We start from the raw sequence: 22,898 nt of genomic DNA on the forward strand, positions 1-22,898 counted from the left end.
TCGAACGGTCAGTGGACCCCTGGCCGACTCCAAACACGCACGGCCAGCTGTGGTGGCCCAGCCAGCGCCATTTAGAGTAACCAGAAGAGAAAGAGAAACAAACGCCACCCCAGTGTCCGACTCCCACCGTTTCAAGCGTCATTACACAGTGATTTTACTGGAATGACACAGGAAAGGCTGAATGGTGGACATTGTCCTTGCTCATCAGACAGGAGAGAGAGATGGAGAGAGAGAGAGGGAGAGAGAGAGACTTCTTAGCCTAAACTCGGCTGGGTGCGTGTGTATGTAATGTTCCCTTGCCACACATCCGCACTTGGGACACCTGCAGGTTTCTCAGTGTACATTTGTGTGTGTGTGTGTGTGTGTGTGTGTGTGTGTGTGTGCCTGTGTGTCTCTCTTTCTCTGTGTTTGTGTGTGTAGGCAGTTTAGAGAGAGAGAGAGAGAGAGAGAGAGAGAGAGAGAGAGAGAGAGAGAGAGAGAGAGAGAGAGAGAGAAGGATGAGTATAACAGAGAGGCCCTGTTCCTCGTCCCTTGGGCACGTCCTTGGATGCCAGGCATCCGGATGCCCGTCTCGCAGTCCCAGTTCCTCCTTTCAAAGGCCCCAGAGCCGGACATCCAGTAGCCCTGCCAACACCACTCATGACCATCCTCCCCGCATGGCTCAGCCAACCCCGCCGAGTACACAGACAACACCAGGGGGCTTCATCGAGACGCAGCTATGACACAACTACCTTTCAATGGGACTTCACAAAAATATACTATTTGATCTAACAGTAGTACACAAGTAATTGGTACCAATCAGAAATAAGCCAGGTTAATGTGTGTATGTTGGTAGGATCTAGTGTGATTAGTTCCATTTCAACCCACATCATCAGGCTGGTCCATTAATATTTTTCCTGTGTGTCATCGTAATTCCAAAGCCAAAGCAAGACAAAGTGACATAGAGTAGCATTCAAAAGCAATCCACTAGTCGTATGCTAGGACAATTACAATGGAGGCTAGAACATCACAGTAAAATATGCTGAGAAGGAGCATATTCCAATATCAACACATTTATTGCACACAGTACATGCATGACATAAATAGCAGTCATATGAGAACTGCCCACCACCATGGAGACATGCAATACAATCTTTTTGTGAGATATGCATTACCTCTTGAATATCTATGTATTGGGACTGATTACCTATAGACCCTTTCAACAATAAAAACAAAAACAATGCTTGACCGTTCTATTTGGTTCCCAATCTACTTCCTCTGCATTAAGATAACATATGGAATGTTAAAACGGAAGCCTTGTGGGGCCAACTATGATGCTGATAATGGAACTCTCTTGAAAGGGAAGATATAGGGATATTGGGACTGATCACCTTTAGAACATAACTGTGTATTGGGACTGATCAAGATAACTGTGTATTGGGACTGATCACCTATAGAAGATAACTGTGTATTGGGACTGATCACCTATAGAAGATACCTGTGTATTGGGACTGATCACCTATAGAAGATAACTGTGTCACCTATAGAAGATAACTGTGTATTGGGACTGATCACCTATAGAAGATAACTGTGTATTGGGACTGATCACCTATAGAAGATAACTGTCACCTATAGAAGATAACTGTGTATTGGGACTGATCACCTATAGAAGATAACTGTGTATTGGGACTGATGATTGGCATCCAAAGCAGCATCATTAAAATGGCTACTCTTTCAACCACGGGCCCAGTGAGCTACAGCTCCACTGTACTGGAACAGTGCTTTCCAAGGTGACAGTCAGACGCACATGACCACTTCTCCATTCAAGTGGCACCTGACGTGTGAAGGTCTCCATGGCAACAGGTCAGGTGACTCACCTAGTACAGTCCTCGAAGAGATCCTTGCAGGGGCTCTCCTCTAGCCGCCCCCTGCACGCCACCACCACGTCCTGAGGTATTTCTGGAAGATGGGCCGCAGACTACAGGGCAACACACAGACAGTACATGTTGATAAGTGGCAGCCATTTGGACTCACCAAACACACAGACACACACACACACAGATACACACACACACACATACATCATTGCTGCTACTTTTTCTATTTTTATTTATATACAGTATATATAAATATATTGCACTTTGTGTGTTCACTATGTCGATGCACACACACACACACACACACGTTCAAATAAAAAGCACACTGTGCTTATTTCTCTGGTTCCTCTCCATCATAGTAACAACAGGCATGTGACTGCAGCCCTACAGTGTCAGGCTCACACTTGCCAAAGCATGACCACGATGGCTATGCTAGCGAAGCGGAGAACAGTGCGTGTGACTGATGGCTCAGTAAACAGTGTTACGCTCGAGTGAACTTCTTTAAACCAAGATGTTACAGTCTCACATAACAGACAGTCTAAGGTCTGTTGATATACAACACTCCACTAACTCATGAAGTATTAGGTTTATCTGCATTAGGTCATTGTTGATGAATCCAGTTTAGGCTGTGTTACGTTGTGTAGGGTGGGGGTGACTAAGCATGACTTATTTCTGTGTGAAAGAGCGTGTCTGACTGTTTATGTTTCTTGCTCTCTCGCTCTGTGTGTGTGTGTGGTACAATCAAAATGTGAATGTGTGTGTGTGTGTGTGTGTGTGTGTGTGTGTGTGTGTGTGTGTGAGGTGATTGTCAGTGACAGGCGGTGATCCTTACCCCATTATTAAAGTATGTGTCTAAAACATTCAAGCCGTAGTCTCGTCTCTTCTCGTCCGGGGCTAGCTGATAGACCGCCTGTGGAGCAGGAGGCAGTGGAACTGTTAGCATCATGCTAAAAATACACAGGCCTCTATTGTCTTTTTTTCCTCTCCACCAGTCATCTCTCCATGAGGTCCTCATGTAATCTCTTGGACATCTCCATTAGCTTTATGCGTATAAACGATTTAGACAGATATATCTTCTCTTATTTATCTATTTAATCTCTATTTCCCTCTTTCTCTCTCTCTCTCTCCTGTTAATTCTTCTTCTTTTACTGTGTTCCTCTCTTTCTCTTCCTCATTGGTACTGTTATTGTGGGCACAGTATTATACTATAGGTTTGAGGAGGTGGTCACTAGGCCATTGCAAGTTGATGGAAAAATGATGAAAAAAAAGGAGAAAGTGCAAGAGACAATGAGAACGAGAGAAATAAAGATGAAGCCATCATAACTCGATCTCAAACTGAACCTCGCCAAGGTCTGACAGTCAAATTATAAATGTAGAGATGGCAAACAAAAGAGAAAGCTTGCAAGTAATAATTGAAAATACAAAAAAGCATCCTTTCCCCCAGGGACTTCACTCCATAACATTTCTGAAAAAAAAAAAAGTATTTCTTTCTTAGACCTACAGCATTGCAGGGATGAACAGCAGAGCTCCAGCTTATTAAACAAGATATCAAGATCTCATTGGTTGATCTCACCAACCAAAAGGTTCTCTTCTTTGTTTTGCATACTGAGCAGCGACTCTTCCCAGCTCTGGCTGTTGGCGTGGAGAACGCCACACTCCATTTCAGCAGATGTTGTGGATGTTGGCGAGGCTCAACACCGAGTGAGGCTATAGTCACATTAGAGAGTCTAAACATCAACAGCCTGCTCTCAACACATTTTTTTTTTGGGGGCAGAAAAAAAAATCTGATCTCTATGCACACCAAAAGTATGGATTTACACATGCATGTGGCCTGTCTTTGGGACTGTCAGTATGCATACATTTTTGTGAGAGTGAGGAAGAGAGGGAGAGGGAGAGAGAGAGAGAGAGAGAGAGAGAGAGGGAGGGAGGGAGAGAGAGCGAGAGAGGGAGCAAAGTGACGGTCTTGAGTAATGTGTGTTTCATTAAACAAGCTCTCCTCTTTCTCAGCCGATTTTATTTTCCTAGTGCGGACACCTCCAGGGGCCTCGGACTCTGACGTGGGTTTGACATAATGGAGAGCACTTGGGCCAGGAGGGGGCTGTCCCCTTGGGCAGGGCGTGTGTGTGTGTGTGTGTGTGTGTGTGTGTGTGTGTGTGTGTGTGTGTGTGTGTGTGTGTGTGTGAGTGTGAGAGTAAGTGAGGGAGAGAGAGAGAGAGAGAGAGAAGGAGAGAGAAAGAGAGTGCACATATGTGGAGGAGAATAAGGGAGGGGGCTCTCTGGAAGGCCTCTGGGCCAGGGTCCAGACGCAAATCCATTTTCCTCCAGGGAACCAGTACAGGAAACGGACCCAGCAAGGGCCAGGACAGAGTGGGGTAGGAGGAGGAGAGGAGGATGAAGAAGAAAAAGACGATGAAGGAGAAGAAAAAACATAATCAAGGAATCAAGAGGAGCAGTGCAAGCTAGAAAGAGCCGCATTTTAAGACACATTCTAAACAAGACAAATGAATGAGCATAAAACTTAGACAAAACACTCAAGGGGAGAGAGAGACTGGGAGGATAGAGAGAGAAAAGAGAAAGAGAGAGAGAGAGAGAAATGAAGCTCACCACAGCATCGTGGAACTCGATGCAGCGTTTCAGCTCCAGTCGGGTGTCGCAGTACTGGCGGAAGAGCAGTCTTCCTATTGGCTGCTTCTCACACAAGCTACTGTAATCCCTTTCTGGAAGGAGAGAAAGACAGAGAGGGAGAAAGTCCATCAGTAGCACACCTCACCACATATCTCACAACTGTCTTTTCATGTGATTAATGGCCACTGTTTGCCAATCCCAGCTCTCAGAAGTAGTAAGACAGACACAGATCATCTGAATAGCGCTGGGCAGAGAGAGGACAGACGCAGTGGAGGTGGTAGGCCAGGCCGTTAGATCATACATCCACATTCCACATCAGCTCTTTCATTTTACTCCTGCTCTACAGTCTCTCTCTCTCTGTGTGTGTGTGTGTGTGTGTGTGTGTGTGTGTGTGTGTGTGTGTGTGTGTGTGTGTGTTGAAACTGATACATATGGGAACGATGCATGGGAACCTTTACGGTGAAGTCGAGCACTTACTCTGTGTGTCAGCATATTTTGCCTGTTTTGTTTTCAAAGTGGCAGACATTCACACTGCTAATGAAAGAATAACAGAGAGCCGGGGGGAGAACACACGTCGGCCTGGGGCCTGCTCGCATTACGTGGCAGATAGCGCAGAGAAGCATATTTGGACTGGGACCTCTAAAGCCCCTACCCTACCACAACACATAGTTAGCCCTGAAAGGGTGGGAGAGACGTCCCTACAGCTTCTGTGCATGTATATGAAAGCTTAACAGTGAGCTGTGTGTGTGTGTGTGTGTGTGTGTGTGTGTGTGTGTGTGTGTGTCCAAGATGCTATCAGCTACTGATGGAGCACATCCTGGGTCTCCTGTCTCTTATGAGGGAAATGGGATTCAAATGGTTTACATTCGGACCGGCAGACAATGACATTAGGAGAGGGGTGTGTGTGTGTGTGTGTGTGTGTGTGTGTGTGTGTGTGTGTGTGTGTGTGTATGGCTTCACTCCAGCCGTGCACTGGTCTGGAACTGTAGCTCTGGCGAGCAGCGGGCAGGAGAGAGGAGGAAATGGAGCCGGCTCTGGAACCTGACCCCTGCAGAAACAGACACTGCTCTCCGCTGCAACCCTGCACTTACCTCAGACAGGAAACAGACGCTAATATCATGTGCATCACATACACATGATCGCAAAGTGTGCCGTACTTTGATACTTTTCCTGAACCAATTCCGTAATGTGATGGCTAAGTGATCTGACTGGTGTGCTGGCAGATGTCTGATGGTTAAACGAGTTCCCTGGGCGAGATGAGCCTTGTAACGCCTGATCCATGCCCACCCATCCAATCCTGATACACCCACTAAAGCACCAAACTGGCCATTCACCTGCTATCAGTGAAGAGGAGATCCCTGTATTCTACCCTGTACGCAACAAATACAACATAATGAATACAATACCACTTCGAGATCACCAAGCACCAACCCTATCCCTGGTCTGGGAATTTTGGTTGGGTGGGTGGGGGGTGGTAGATATAGGGTAGCTATACTGCAAAACTGACAGCGACCTTGTAGGCGAGCAGGAGACAAACATAGTGTCAGCGTTCAATACCCGGGAGCTTTGCCCAGGGATCTGCTCTTGTTTAAACTTCATAAAAAAAATTGAGACAAATATTTACATAAAATACTTTCAAAGGTCACGACACCATCTGGTGAGCATGACTGGCAAACAGCAGCATTAGCAGTGCCTCAGTGTTTCTGGGCTTGAACTCGGCAGCGCTGGTCAAAATGCTGCTTTTCCTGAGACTGCACGACTGCTAGGCTCACTGGTCACTCACTGAAGACAGAGTAAATGAAATGAGACGAGAGAAGAGTATGCGGGGTCAGTGACCTCGAGGCCGGCCGGCACTGCTATCCCGGCGCCTACATTTTTGCAACGTGATTCTTAAGTATGGCATTCCATCATCATCATCATCCTCTTCTGGCGAAGACTTAAGTCAGTCAGCCAGTCTCCAATTCCTTTCTTGGAACAACAACCCGGCAAGTTCAAAGAGAACAAAGTCTCTCTCTCTCTCTGTGTGTGTGTGTGTGTGTGTGTGTGTGTGAGAGAGTGGAGAGAGAGAGACAGAGAGAGAGAGAGAGAGAGAGAGAGAGAGAGAGAGAGAGAGAGAGAGAGAGAGAGGTAGGGTATGTCTGCAGAGAAAATATGAAGAGAGGAAAAAAGAGGAGAAGTGACAGTTGAGAGAGGGAGATGTGATGGTAAACATGACCGTGGTTGGCATAGAGCTCTGCTCCCTGTATGGGAGGGATTGAGGAGAGAGGGAGATGAGGTGCAGTCTCTTTCCTGAGGTGTAGGAGAAATAAGAGAGCTTTCTCAGCCTCTCTTAGATCTGTGTAGAGTCTCTGTGTAGAGTTCTCTTGTAAATGATCACCAAGAGGTTGGGCTGAGGAAGTCACTGGCATTTCCATTCTGGACCTTGGATTTGCATGACCTGACCTTAGAATCAGAATCAGAATCAGCTTTATTGGCCAAGGAATTTGACTCTGGTTAATCGGTGCTCTCAAAGTACAACACTCACTTAACATATAAGAATAAAAAATAAAAAACATAAAGAGAGTAAAGTAATAAAAACAGAACAGTACGAATAGAAGGATGGCAATGCATTATATTCTACACAAGTCCTATACCCTACAGATACTGTACAATGACGTAGATTAGACTACACTAGGCCTACATTCTACTGCCATGGACAGTTTTGTGTGGAACAGGAGTTTTAAACAGAGTTTTCAGCTCAGATCAGACATAGTGAATGGTATTATGAACTGAATTACTTGAAAGGTTCGTTCACAAATGTCCTTTTCATAACCTTCCATCATCCATCATCATCATCATCTCTTTCTTCTTCTACCCAGGCGCATTTCTCACTGCCCCCATCATATTGTTTTTCCCTCCTCAAAGTTTGTTTCATGCTGTGAAAACATGTGCTGTGGGAACACTGCAGTGTCATGGTTCAAGTCCCTCTTCAGTTGTCAATAGTTAAATGTAGCATATTAACAAACGCCTCCCAATGCCACTTCAAAAAGACATTTTTAAAATGAGCCAACAGCCACTGTGCTGCAAAACCATGCTGCAAAACTACTCTCATTAGGATGACAGACACACACACACACACACAGGCTATGTGTATTCACATCTCCCAAGACACTGTGTGTTACTAATCAAGTGCCACAGTCAATGTTATAAGAACATGTGCAACGTGCATTAACAACGTCTGTCAACACCATGACACTGGACACACCATCGTGGACTGTCTGGCTCATTTCACAGCAGATTGACTGCAAACCTCAGGCAGCTTTCGACGTTATAGATGATGTGGAGACACTGGGTGATAAGCTTGGTGTCTCCACAAATGTGAAAGCTGTACTGCTGCAACAATTGATCTAAAAGTAGATTAATTGTCAACAATTAAATTAATTGTTGATCAGTTTGTGGAAGCAACTGGAGTGTAACGAAACTACCTATTCTCCTTTATGGCTAAAAACTAAATATATTTGGTAGACTAAGCCAGAGTCCTGCAACGGGTCGGGTATCCGCGGGTACCCGATGGGTACCCGCAGAAAAGTTGCTAAAACGGGTAAATTATGGCGTCCCTAAAATGTACGGGCGGGTATGCGGGCAGGAAAAGAACTCCTTGCGGGCGGATACGATGAGAACTAAAACAGTATAGAAATAAAACATCATTGAAAAATATGTGAAATATTTGTATATCTAAATTACCATTACCACATCGCAAATATGTGTTTTAGTCAACGATACGACACTTGACCCATCACATCAGTACTGCGACTTTTGAATTATTTGCTTGATGCATCTATGTGTGAAAACATTAAACAATATAACCGCCTGGTAGTTGGAGTGCAAGGATGAGTCCAACTCTTAGGCAAGAGTACAAATGGATGAAGTCAAGGTAAAGTTGGCTAGTGGCAGGCTCAGGTTGTTTTTTTCTTGTTCTCTTTGTTTCATTAACAGGTCCATTTTATGTAGAATAATATTCTGATGCAGCAAGGTTTGGGCTGTGTCGTTGTTGTAAGGTTTATCCCTGACGCAAAATGTAAAAAAAAAGGTCGGCCCTTTAGGCCCTCGGTTTCAATTGTCGAGAGAAAAAAAATAAAGCACATTCATTTGAATGATTTTAGCTTGTGTGTGATTTATCGCGGGCTCGGGTCGGGTAACGGGCAAAATATTAACGGGTCCAGGCGGGTGCGGATTTAATTTTAATATCACCACAGGTGATGGCTCAGATCTGGTGCTGAACTTCTCGGGTGCGGGCGGGGGCGGGTCTAAAAAAAATGGACCCGTGCAGGACTCTGGACTAAGCACGGAATTTGAGGACATATTATTGAGTTTTGGGAAACAATCATCAAAATGTTTTGACCATGTCATGGCATTTTATCGATTAAACATGTACTCGTCGATCAATCTGTCGAAAATAATCGACAGATTGATCGACCTGGAAAATGATGGTCAGCTGCAGCTTTAGAGAGTTGTGTCAACATGAGACTGTGAAGCACGCGCTGCCACCGCCGCCCACTCGTGCCATTAGACCCTGACAAATCACATGCGGGGTTTGTGGCCAAGGAGAGGAACAAGCAGTGATTCACACGTCGACTGAGAGGCTATCTCTCCGTGAGCCTCAGAGACGCGCCGGACCATGGCACGTCGCGCCACGCCGTGCCACCCACTGCCATCCGCGCTGCCTGCTTTACAGTAATGCGCGGTGGAGGGACGTGCACATCCGCGCGGCCTGACAGGCGCATCAATAAGGCCGGGGCCCACTCAACACATGCACACAGGAGACTACCGGTCTGCCACAGCACTAATGCAATCAGCCCCTTCCTACAGGAAGGCACCGCAACTCCCCCACCACAACCTCCAGCAAATGCACTTAATGTACGGGCGGCTGGAAGGCAGATGGAGGTTCCGTGTGATTGTGTGTGTGTGTGTATGGTTGTGTGTGTGTGTGGTTGTGTGTGCGCGCTTGTGTGTGTGTGTGCGCGCTTGTGTGTGAGAGAGGGAGAGAGTTAGGTGGGGGGGGGGGGGGCTTTGAGGGATTTCCTTGTTTGCTGCTGTTGTTGTTGCTGCTGCTGTTGTGGCAGTGGTTAACGTTAACGTCAGAAAAGGTATGTAGCAGGACTGGTGTTTTGAGCGGAGACACATTTGGACCTGACTGCAAAACAACATCTGTCTCATAGTGCACCAATGAGCCCCACAGCTGTGGCGAGACTCACACGGAGGGCATGAGCATGTGCATGAGCATGTGCATGTAGGCATGCACACACACACACACACTCGGTATACAACCAAACAGAACGAAAGATGTGCAATCAGTCATGTGCATACTTGTCATGCGCATACAGTCATGAACACACAAAGGTACACCAATGTACACTATACACCACTGATCATACACTACACACACACACACACACATGTACACTACACACCACTGATCATACATGTACACTACACACACATACACATGTGTACACTACACACCACTGATCATACACTACACACACACACCAGTGTACACTACACACACACCATGATTCTATATAAAGACACTCAGACAGACGGGCAGACAGACTCACACACACACACACACATACATACACTAAAATATGGGCAAGACAAGGGATTATCTCTCTCAATACATGTCTACACAACACCAGACACAGACAAAGACACAGATACAGACACATACACACAGATACACATATACACACACACACACACAGACCCACACAGACATAAGAATGCTATACACACACAGATTATCCGTTCGCATGGCTTCTCATACCACTGCTATGCAGACGACACACAGCTCTATCTGTCCTTTCCACCTGATGCACGGATCTTGGATTGCCTCTCAGATATAGCTACATGGATGAAGGCACACCACCTCCAGCTGAACCTCTCAAAGACTGAACTGCTGGTCCTCCCAGCTAAACCTACCATACACCACGACATCAACATCAAATTTGACTCCCTGTCTGTTTCACCTACCAGGACTGCAAGAAATCTAGGATCAACTAAATCAACTAAACTTCTCAGATCATGTTGCCTCAGTCGCACGGTCATGCCGTTTCGCACTCTACAACATTCGGAAAATCAGGACTTACTTGATTCAATATGCTACCCAACTTCTGGTTCAGGCAATATTCATCTCACGACTCGACTACTGCAACGCCCTCCTGTCAGGTCTCCCAGCCTGCGCAGTGAAACCACTTCAGATGATCCAGAACGCGGCGGCGCGCCTGGTCTACAACCAACCCAAAAAGGCACATGTTACCCCGCTGCTCATCCAGCTACACTGGCTACCTATGGCGGCATCAAATTCAAGGCTCTAACGCTTGCCTACAAAGTAGTCTCCGGTTCTGCTCCTGCCTACTTGAATGCCCTCATACAGACATACGCTACCTCCAGACCGCTGCGCTCCTCAGACGAACGACGTCTAGCTCTACCACCTGTACGCTCAGGCCAATCCAAACTTTTCTCATCTGTTGTTCCTCGTTGGTGGAACACACTGCCAGTTCCTACAAGGGCAGGGACATCCCTCTCCATTTTCAAAAAACTCCTGAAGACCCAGCTCTTTAGAGAACATCTCCTCTCATAGCACCACTTACAACAAGTCTTGCCGATCCTAGCACTTACCAGCCGTCTTGAACTGACACGTAACTGTTAAAAACAGCACTCACTGATACACTTATTCTTACTGTACTCTACCGTTTTTTTTAAATTGTCCTAAAATTGTTGAGAATTGCTTTAAAACTTAAACTGTTTACCATGTTGTTAGTCGCTTTGGCTAAAAATGTGTCAGCCAAATGTAATGAAATAATGTAATGTAATGTAAAAACAATGAAACATGAGCGCAGACACAAACAGAGACACAGACACAGACACAGGCACAGACACAGGCACAGACACATCGGGACAGAGCCTAGCCAGTGAGACAATGGCGGAGCAGGGCACTGAGGCTGGTTTCCTCCCTGCTGTGAGGCTGCAGGGGTGGGGTACACGCTGGGTAGGGAGAGGCACTCACAGGAAGGAACTCCGGCTTGCACTTCCTCCCTGACTCAACGCACACACAAAACCCACACGCGCACACACTCACACACGCACAGTAAAATGCAACATTATAATGCACCCATGCAAATACACACCAAGACACAATCGATATGACATTCACACAGACATACACACACACACACATGGAAAGCTGTCGCCTGGGCACTGGGCAGAGACAGCTACGTTTTGCTACCATGACCTTTATTCAATTCAATCTAATTGTATTTATATAGTGCCTCTAGCCACTGAAATGGTCTCAAGGAGCTTTACAGAGGCCAGATCCACCCCCCTCCCCCAGGCAGAACATCCTTTCCAGAGGAGGGAACCTTTTGCAGAGGAACCCAGTTCATATGGGAGGGGAGGGAACCTTTTGCAGAGGAACCCAGTTCATATGGGAGGGGAGGGAACCTTCTGCAGAAAAACCCAGTTCATATGGGAGGACACATCCCGAGCCCCCCCTTAGACCTGTGTGGGAAGGGTCCCTCAGGTCAGTATGGTCCCTCAGTCGTCCTTGTCCTTCTTGAGTCCTGTTATGCCCGCTCACGTGTAGAAGTACGCTATGCTTAAAAACCACCAACCTCGTGCATGTTTGTGAATCTACGTTTATTATCATATTTCACATTTTTCGCAGGCTGAGTCATTCCTTGCTCCCGTTTTCCACATCGGTTTCTTCTGAATCGTACCCTCAGTACCCGCTGTGCCCTCGCCAGAGACGGGAGCCTCTACCTCACGTGCTGGGCGGATCTGATCTGATGCTGGAGGAATGCTGGAGCAAGGTCAGCGGGCTCCATTCAGCTAGCCTCACCACACCACACTGCACCACACACACCACACCACACTACGCTGCGCTGCGCTGCACCGCGCCGACAACTTGTTGGGGATCCCTGATGAATGGGGTTTAGAATTGTGACCGCTAACCTTCAACCACACACTGCTTCTGCCATGATCTATACAGCGAGCACACACACAAACCACATACAGACACATACACACACAGAGTCACACACAAACACAAACACACACACACACAAGAACCCAACATAAACCACAAACACCAGAGTGCCTGTCTAAACATCTGGCTTTTTGCGCAAGCTAACCAAATACCAGACACTCTCTCCCTCTTCTCATCCCGAAAGCCACACGGTCGGTCGGCCACGCTGCCTGCAGAGCCACACACTCTCTCGCTCTCGCTCGTACTCACCGATGGTGCCCCGCAGCTCCTCGCACACGCTGATGTGCGGCAGCTTCAGCATCTCCTTCCATTTCTTGCTCCGGCCGTTCCTCTTCCCTCCGCCACCTGGAGGAGCAAAGCAAGACACACACACAGCAACGTGAGCAGGCCACCAACACCTGCAAGGACAGCCATGCATCCTGTGCACAGTCCTGACCAGAAAACAGAAAAAAAATAAATAAAAAAGTGGTGGTGTAGATTTGGTCAGCTGTCAGTAAGGGGGAGAGGAATGGAAGGATAGAGGAGTGCTGGAGGATCACCCACCACCCCCCCCCCCTCCAGTACAAGATAGCTCACAGGAGTCATTTGGGTCTTAGCAGTCTGTGACCTGGCAGTTCAAATGCACAGAATGAAAATGCCCAGTGGTATCCAATATGGTTTCCTTCAAACAAACCCACTCCTCAACCATCAAACCAAAACAGGCTTCCTGGTTTATCCACAAGCACACACACCCCTATACACACACTCTACATATGGACAAATCCTGGGACATCCACTCGACATCCTTTAGTAACCCCCCCCCCCCCTATGGATTTTCCAGGGCTTCCTGAGGTCAAAGTGCAGCACCAGGGCAACAGAGACGAGGATGGAATATGTGGGACAAGGGTTAACCAAAGTCTCCGCAGTTAAGGAAACAAAACCAATGAAATCAGTAAGATATAACGACAGAGTCAAACACTCTTTTTTTTCCCTATTGCCCATAACAACTGTGGACATGCAGAGGTTCTTACAGCAGAAAGTGGAAAAGTCTAGTTCAACAGGGAGAGCATTTGATGACGAATGATTTTAGTCTAAATATGAATTTCCTTTGCTTCTACATTGAGAAATGAAACCAGTGAGGGTTTATGCGTTAGACACCCCCACACACACACACGCACACAGACCCTAAAGCACACACGCAATGTTGATAGCAGTCTTCATGCATGCTTACAGAAACACGATCCAAAAAGACAACAAATCAGTTGCAGCTGGAACAGCGGTTGGACTCTGGTCAGCGCGCGTCTTCTAGAACCATCCCGTCCTCGGGGGCTGGCTGGACTCGGAGCCGGCTCTGCCAGCCCACACCAAATTACATCTGACAGCCAAACATCAACAGGGCTCTTCCTCTCCTCAGCGCCAGGAATGTCAAACACATTCCCGATGAGGACCCACCAAAAGCACTGGGTTTAAACACATCAGGCCCCCAGAACAGACAGGAAGGGCAGGCCCAGGGTCAGTTTCCACGTCTGTCCAAGGCGCGGCAAGGAAACGGGGCTGTGAAGATTGATGCAACGTCCACAGCTGCCGCCAGGACACGGCATCTAATGACAGCTGTGCTGTGCAACAATATGTCATCTGCCCGTGACAACAGACAAACTCACAGGTGTGTGCATGATATGCACACATGCACGCGCACACACACACACACGCATGCATGTGCGCAGCTCCAAGTGTTCCAATCACCAAGTGCTCATAAGTTTACATACACATGCTAAAGTTGGCTAAAAAGAGGAATATTCAAAAGATTTTTTTTTTATTCCTCTTTTTAGTCAACTTTAGCATGTGTATGTACAGGGTATGTAAACTTATGAGCACAACTATATATATATACTGTATATACACATGCTAGTGCTTGAGATCTCGTATTGAAGACCACCCTCTATCACTTGTTAGACCGTTTCAAATGTTCCTTGGACGAAAGCGGAAAGAGATAATTGGTTGCTAGGAGGTGACCTTAGGTGAGCGCGGTCCCTTCAGGGAGAAAGGTCAGGCCTCATATCTAGCCCCTGCACTAATCAACCACAAGCATCTGCGGCACTCTTCCCTTGGGGTCCACACTTGGCTCCTGAGGTCCAAGGAGAGGGGACCATTGGGGTCAGCACTGCACAGGCCAACTCCTCTCGCTCTCCCTCTCGGTCTCTCCTATCTTTTACATAACTCTTACACATAAATGCATTAACGTTCCCCGAGATGTTTTTATAAAATCTGTTTGGAAACATTTTTTATTGAAAAAAAAAAAATCATTGGCTCATTGTCATGACATACATACTCACATGCTCAGAAAACCATAGAGGGGAAAAAAAGCTTTTTTTAACTAATTCTGTGGTTGTGCTTTTATTTTTGATATTTAAATGTACAGACTGAGGTTGCTATGGGCAGTGTGATGTGAACAGGAGGGGAGAGCAGTTAAATGTAATAAATGAGAGCAGTCCATGTGCTTTTTTAATGAGCTCAAGCTTGTACGACCATTTCCTTTCTATGGTCATAACAGGCAGAAGAAAGCCTGGTACGTTCCTAGTCACATTGACGTCTCCAAAACCAACCAGCAGTTTCCTGCAGCATGACTCCCCTAAAGGACAAACAATCTGAATCCTTAAGAGAACCGCACATCCAAATTTACACTTATATTTGTTTGAAGCCTGACTGCTTTTTTTTTTTTTTTTTTTTGACTGGACCTACTGAAATGAACAAAATTGCTAAATTAGTCTGTGAGGTGTTACAGTTGAATGATTGCAAGATCATAATCTCATGAGAAGGGAGTCTTCTAGTGACTGAAATCAACAACAACATCACATTCCCTTTATATAGTGCTTTATGAAAGCACCCAAAGCGCTTTTCCTTTATATAGTGCTTTATCAATGCACCCACAGCGCCTTTCCAGTGAAGGGGGAACCTCACTGACCACCACCAATGTGTAGTGCCCACCTGGGTGATGCACGGCAGCCATTATGTGCCAGAACTCACCACACACAGCTTTGAGGGAATGAATGAATTAGCCAATTACACTGGTGGATGGTTAAGGGGCCAGATTGAATGAGCCAGGTTGGGAATTTAGCCAGGACACCAGGGAACGGCCTACTCTTTGCGATAAGTACCATGGGGTACCAGTCAGCAGAAAGTTTACCTCAAATTTAGAGTGAGGGGATTAACCCCAAAATGACTTCCAACGTAAAAGGCCTCTAGAATAAGAAGCAGGGCTAATCAGCTAACAGACCTCTCTCCCTCCCGCTATCTAGGACTCGGAGCTTTCAACTCTCACAAAGTACCAGAGGCCGATTGGATCATCTCTGTGCCTACTGTGTGTGTGTGTGTGACGGGGTGTGTGTGCAGCTGGGCCTGTGGTGTGTGTGTGTGTGTGCGTGTGTGCATGTATGCGTGTGTGTGTGTTTGTGTGTGTGTATGCGCAGCTGGGCCTGTGGTGTGTGTATGTGTGTGTGTGTGTGTGCAAAATCAAGAACAAACAAAAGCATGCATGTCTGATTGAGACATCAGCGGAGTCCCACAGCTCAGAACATGGAGTGATCCACTGCACAGCTGCACTGTCTGGGCCCTCCGAGTCCAACCGTGAGCCTCTGGTGGAAGAACTAGGGACATGTGTGGCTCCTCAGGGACACACACAGACACATGTGTGTGTAGGGGGGATTGTTTAGTCTAATGATGTACATGCATATGTGTGTCTGTTTGTGTGTATGTGCATCGTATGTGGATGACCAAGCTGGGTGGTTCACCCAAACACGGCAGGAATGATCTGCTACATCACACACACACACACACAGCAAGAGAGCAAGAAATGACTGAGAATAAAAAAGCCAGCAAGACCAAGAGTCAGTGTTAACTAAGAAACACACTAAGAAAGCTCTGTTTTTTTTACATATATTTTGGTGGAGAGGCAGGAAAGGATGTCAACGCAGGTATGATTAATTGAAAGGACAAAAAAAAGTGTTTTCAAGGACAGAGGGGGGATATCCTCAGCTCTACTGGCCTGTCTTTCCCATCCACCTGCAGTGTGCGTGCATGTGTGTGTGTGTGTGTGTGTGTGTGTGTGTGTGTGTGTGTGTGTGTGTGTGTGTGCATGTGTGTGTGTGTGTGTGTGTGTGTGTGTGTGTGTGTGTGTGTGTGTGCGCATGTGTGTGTATGCATGTGTGACAAAACACTGCCGTCTCTCTCCTGACAGTCCCGGTGTTTGCACACATAGACCATAATTGTCACAAGACAGGAAGGCACCCGAAGGCTGGTGTCGCCATGGCAGCAAGCACGAGGAGAGTTCCTGGATGAAGCCACGCCACTCCACCGGTCAGACAGGTTTCCGCCAGTAGCCCTAATCCCATCCGATCAGCCCGGCGACAAGAGAAATATCCCAGCACACTATATCACTTTCCCTTAGATTACCTTCAACATGTCTATGAGCCACAAATACTTCAAGCCGGCCAGGCACACTTAAACTTGGCCTTTTACTATCTTACTCTCTCTCTCTCTTGCTTTTTTCTCTCTAACTGAAATGTTGATTCATTTTTTTCCACTTTAAAATGACACTCTCCTCCTAACCCCAGACTTAAAATACTCAGATAAACCACACTATCTCTAGCAGATGAGAGAGCGCGAGGAAGCACCGCCCTGGTGTAATTTCACTCTGACGCACATGCGGGACTGGATCGCCTCTTATTATGGCGCTGGAGAACACATTTATTTATTTTTGTTTTGTTTCCCGGCCTTGCCTGACAAAAAAATAAATAAAATAGCGAGGGGTGAAGATTGGGGCAGCGGGGCTTTTAAAAAAACACAAGAACTCTGCCATTTAACCAACGGGCAGAAAAGAAAATACTTTCAGTAAACGTTCCATGCTTGAGCTCAGGCCTAGAAAAAAAAAACGGAAAGAAAAAAACTCTCTTTCTGTCTCTCTCTTTCTCTCACACACACATAGACACACAAGATGAAGGTTTCACACAGCATTCACATGCACACACTCACTAATGCATATACAGACACACACAGACACACACGGACACACACACACCCAACGGTGAAGGCCAGATAGCAATGAAGTGTGAAGGGTGACTAAGCCTTGGAAATGTCTGATCTCACTCGTAGCGTTGTTCCAGCACAGAGTGATGCTCCAGGCCGGGGTCAGGTCATAAGCTTCAAAAAGCATCAAGCCGAGCAGCCAGAGCTGATCTCAGAGCAGTCTCCAAAGGCCACCGCGGCCTAGCTCGCAGACAGCGCAACCCAAACATGTCCTCTCATGCGTGTGGACCCCTGGCTCATCCGGATCGGCTTACACCATCTAAACACCAGCGCATACTGATCTTTATCTGCGGGCTGCTGCAAGGGCCGAGGCGGAAGCCTCCAGCTGCTGTTCTGGGAACAGTGTGCTTGTCCAAAGCCCATGCACAATGGCTGGCCACTGCCTGCTTCCCTCCCCCATATTTTGTTGCTTGTTGCCACTGACAACACCAGAACTGAAGTCGGTTGACACTGGAATCGTTGGCTTCTCTAAGATACCAGTGAACATGTTGTTCATTTGGTGGTGACCGTTCAGTTCAGTGGTCAGTCCATGTTGTTCGGGTGGATTAAAAGTGACCATAGGGAGGGAAGCCCAGCTAATCCAGACAGGTACAGATTTACAATCCCACAAAGAGGGCCGTTGGCAACAGGACTTATTTACAACCATTTACATACTGCCGTGGGAGGGATCCTTCGCCACATTCCATCTAAGGAAGGAATGGGCCAAGCCAGCCAAACAGAAAAGAGAGAAAAAAAAAAAAAAAAAAAAAAAAAACTCGGTTCAGACTGGGTCTGCTGCCTATGTTCAGCCAGGCAGCTGACGTCAGGATCGGGGAGGACGCAGGGAAACTGTACCCAGATCAGCTGTTTCCAAAATGCAGCGGCTTCCCCCTGGGGAGGAACAGATACGATCTCTGCATGCCAAACCACAATCCAGTTCTTCCTCTCTGCTCGGGCTGTTTGTGTGGCGGCCCTGGCCGACCAGCGAGCTCAGGAGGGAGGAGAGAGAGAGAGAGAGAGAGAGAGAGGAGAGAGAGAAAATCACATCACTTTAACAAGCTGCACTTTATGAGTGTACAGACAAGGTTGGAAAGGACCATTATGAAAAAAAGGACCATTATGAAAAAAAAGGACCATTATGAAAAAAAATGTAGACAGACGTAGAACAAGCTAGCGGAGGCCAAGGTGGAAATGGCTAATCGTTTAAAATCCAAACACACTCGCAATGTGTGTCTGAGGTGTGTGGGAGAGAGAGAGAAAAAGAGAGAGGAAGAGACAGAGAGAGAGAGAGAGAGAGAGAGACTGATGTTTTAATTTCACTGAAAAAGGATGACGTCAGCCTTCCTCACTAAATCCTGATGAAGCGATGTAGGCAAGGCAAGCCAAACATGAAGTTCCACTACAGAGTGCACAAATCACATAACACTGGCCTGGGAGCCAGCACCAAAACATTACATTCTCACATAGGAACGGCTAAACACATTCAGTCTGTTGCAATATATGTCATACACATAGAATTCCCAGATTTCTCAGAGCTCACACACACACACACACACACACACACACACACACACACACAGTGGTGTTTGTTCACAAATGTCGCTCTGGTGCTTGCTTGTGATCACACAGTGTTGTAAAAAGACTTCTTTTTCATTCACTCCTGCATGTTCCAAACCCTCCTTACAATGTGTGCAAGTACAAGTGTACAACTGTGCACATGAGCAAGTTCCTCAAGGCAGGTTAAAGACATACTGGTGCTGTCCATTTGAGGCCAGCAATGCTGTGTGCAGTCCTCACCCAGACCGCACTGCTGAGGAGAGTTGCGTAAGGGCTGCCTCTCACCCAGACCCTGTTTTCCTGGCAGCTTCCATCATGCATTTGGCCTGAAGCTCCATCAGCTCCCTCAGCACTGAGACTAGTTTGACTGCAAACGGAAACCTGCTCCATCAAAGCTCATTTTCATTTTCTGCACGTGACTCAGAGAGAGAGAGAGAGAGAGAAAGAGAGAGAGACGCAGTGAAGGGAGAGAGAACAGAGAGCGAGGGAGGGAGAAATAGAGCATGAAAGTAAAGGAAAGCCAGCCGATGAGAAGGCTGAACAAAGCTGCAGACAAGAAAGACACAGAAAGAGAGAGACGTTCCACAGCAGTCCACATGTGAAGTGCTTTGGGATCTGATGAGAAGCACTATATGAATCCAATATATTGAATATATATTTCTATATACTGTTTACAGAGAGAGAGAGAGAGAGAGAGAGAGAGAGAGAGAGAGAGAGAGAGAGAGCTGCACCAGGCCTCGTCTCCACACTGGGCCCAAACGACTGACCTGCACCAGGCCTCGTCTCCACACTGGGCCCAAACGACTGACCTGCACCAGGCCTCGTCTCCACACTGGGCCCAAACGACTGACCTGCACCAGGCCTCGTCTCCACACTGGGCCCAAACGACTGACCTGCACCAGGCCTGGTCTCCACACTGGGCCCAAACGACTGACCTGCACCAGCCCTTGTCTCCACACTGGGCCCAAACGACTGACCTGCACCAGGCCTTGTCTCCACACTGGGCCCAAACGACTGACCTGCACCAGGCCTTGTCTCCACACTGGGCCTGCACCCACCTGCTCCAGGTCTGGGCCCAAGCTCCCACACTGGGCCCAAACGACTGACCTGCACCAGGCCTGCTCTCCACACTGGGCCCAAACGACTGACCTGCACCAGGTCTGCTCTCCACACTGGGCCCAAACGACTGACCTGCACCAAGTCTGCTCTCCACACTGGGCCCAAACGACTGACCTGCACCAGGTCTGCTCTCTCCACACTGGGCCCAAACGACTGACCTGCACCAGGTCTGTTCTCTCCTCCCAGCCAACCAACATACACAAAGGACACAGCAGTGCAGTGGACGTGAGGTTACTGGCCAGGTGGAGAATCCCCAAATTTACTGTGTCTGTGTGTGTGTATGCGTGCGCACGCGTGTGTGTACATGTATATGCATGTGTATGCATGTGTGTACATGTGTGTCTGTGTGTGTGTGTGTAGCTACGCAAGTAGCTTTAAGTGCTAAACGGCCCAAGTCAAATATTTGTGAGCCCTGAAAGTTTCAGGAGTAAACCACAGAGGCGATGGACGTGTTAGCACTCTTGTGACTTGCGTGACTGATCTAATCATGCATGGGAGCCTCTTTAAAGGTATCCTGTGATGGCATGCAGGCATATGACCGCTCCAGGCGTTACAAATGCTCACACAGTTACACCCCAGTTTACACTGGTGCACATACACTAACAATATTTACTTGCTTTGAGGAGCAAGGGCAAACACTAAACCTATACGCTACAAACACAAACGCACACACACATAGTGATCATCTTCTCCAGGCCAGTGTACACACACACACACACACACACACACACACTATATTTACTCAGGTTTGATACTGCGCATGTGACCCAGTACCCACCGTCCTCTGTGCTCCTATGACATGTGACCTCATCACTGGCCCAGTGGGGAGTACACCCCCCAAGCAGATGAGGACCACTTGAAGGGGGGGGCAGAGACAGCACCCACACACACACACACATTAACAAAACATATGCACACACACACACACACACACACACACACACTAACAAAGCATATGCACACACGCACACACACACACACACACACACACACACACACACAGATATTGGCATGCACACATACACGCACACACACACACACAAAGATACATGCACACACAAACAAAAGATATGCACACACGCACACACACACACACACACAAGGGCAAGAGGAGGCAGGGACTGTTGGGCCACAGATGTTTGGAGAGCTGGAGGGATTGTGTGGGTGGGAGTGGGCAAGGGTTGGCAATCGGCTCTTTCTCTCGTTTGAGGAGGACAGAATAGAATGAGGAGCTGAGGAGAGAGAGACAGAGCCAACAACAGCAGACCAGGGTGACAACTGGTGTTATTAAAGGGGGGGCAGGAAAATTGCAAAAAGTATTCAAATCAGCTAACGTCAATCAGCTAAAGCCCAGTGAACTTGGCCTTTCAACAAAAGCCTGACCTGTGGAGTAAAACAAAGCACTGGGCCTATCTGCTCGCCATGTTTCATATTCGCCCAGAACACCGACTCCAAGTCAATGCCATCAGACACAAGATGATCCTTCTTCAAGGACCATCCCGAGAACTCTCTCCCTCTCTCTTTCCCTCTCTCTCTCTACTTCCCTCTCTCTCTCCTTCCCTCTCTCTCTCTTATAAACTTGTCCACCTATCTGTCTCTATCTGTCACTTTTTTTCCTGGTCAAGGCCTCGAGGCGCCACAAGACCACGAGCCAGCTGATAGCGCAGTCTGGAGGCTAAACGCAATCGATCATGAAGCACGGCCTGTCCCATCGGGGCTGAAGTGACACCGCCAGCAGCCAGTGAGTGTGCGGCCGTCTCGTGACAGGATAGGATCGGCCACCGAGCAACATATCAAAGTGGGCGGGAGCAGGATGTGAGTGGATTATCTAATATCAAGTGACAGTTTAAATAAACAGCTTGTGGGGATGACAATGGGCCCTAATGTTAGCCGCCTGCCCATTAGAGGTAAAAGCGCTTCCTGTCTCTGCCTACACAAGAGAGCGTTATTCAACAAGCACTGACAAGAGTCATGCTGGATTACAATATATTAGAAGCACAAACCGAGGGGTACATTTGTAATGATTCTCCATCAGGAAGTTTAGGTAGAGGCTACAATTTATTCAGGTAAATGCGCTGCCAGATTCTGTTTGGCCTCCAAGGCATTTGGCTGAATAATCAGCTGAATAAATAAACGTCGCTTTTTAACATTTAATTCACGTCACCAAGGTGCGCTCGACAGGGAGACTTGGAGCTGGAAATCAGCTACATTCTGACGCAAATTGCTTTTCCACTTACGTCACATAAAACTGAAGCTGCCATGCACAGCAAAGCGAACACATTCACTGCAGAACGCAGAAAAAAAACCAACATGCCAGTCTACTGGAAACAAACTGTCCCTTCATTTTATCTATTTCTATCTGCCTTCCACTCAATCTGGTTGTATGGGCGTATTTTCAGTGTGTCATCTAAGGCAACTCCCCTGCACCATACAAAAGCAATACTCATTCATGTGAGCTGTGACACCAAATTCAGATTGTGTTCACAGACTATGGTTTTTATTTCATTTTTTAATATTCTTTTTTTTAAGGAAGTTTACTGTATGCACTGACTGCTGTAATCTGAATTTGGGTCAAGCTTTAAGGAAACATACGTTTTTGGCCATTATGTGTAAGTTCTGACCAACCAAGTGATCAGTTGAACAGGGTATATTAAAATGCGTAACTCAAACCAATG

The 22,898-nt window shown here is 47.2% G+C and overlaps 1 protein-coding gene across 2 annotated transcripts in view; it reads right to left on the minus strand.

Moving 5' to 3' along the window:
* The window catches only part of grk4 (G protein-coupled receptor kinase 4), a 52,638-nt gene that overhangs the window by 22,167 nt on the left and 7,573 nt on the right, over nucleotides 1-22,898 (minus strand). For both annotated transcript variants that reach the window (XM_048243768.1, XM_048243759.1), the window contains exons 2-5: nucleotides 12,757-12,852; nucleotides 4,461-4,573; nucleotides 2,689-2,766; nucleotides 1,857-1,957 (exon numbers count right to left, since the gene is read on the minus strand). In XM_048243768.1, the coding sequence (XP_048099725.1) occupies nucleotides 1,857-1,957; nucleotides 2,689-2,766; nucleotides 4,461-4,573; nucleotides 12,757-12,852 (388 nt within the window). The remainder of the gene's footprint in view (nucleotides 1-1,856; nucleotides 1,958-2,688; nucleotides 2,767-4,460; nucleotides 4,574-12,756; nucleotides 12,853-22,898) is intronic.

The sequence above is a fragment of the Alosa alosa genome, chromosome 1, assembly GCF_017589495.1.
Source record: "Alosa alosa isolate M-15738 ecotype Scorff River chromosome 1, AALO_Geno_1.1, whole genome shotgun sequence".
Lineage (NCBI taxonomy): Eukaryota > Metazoa > Chordata > Actinopteri > Clupeiformes > Clupeidae > Alosa > Alosa alosa.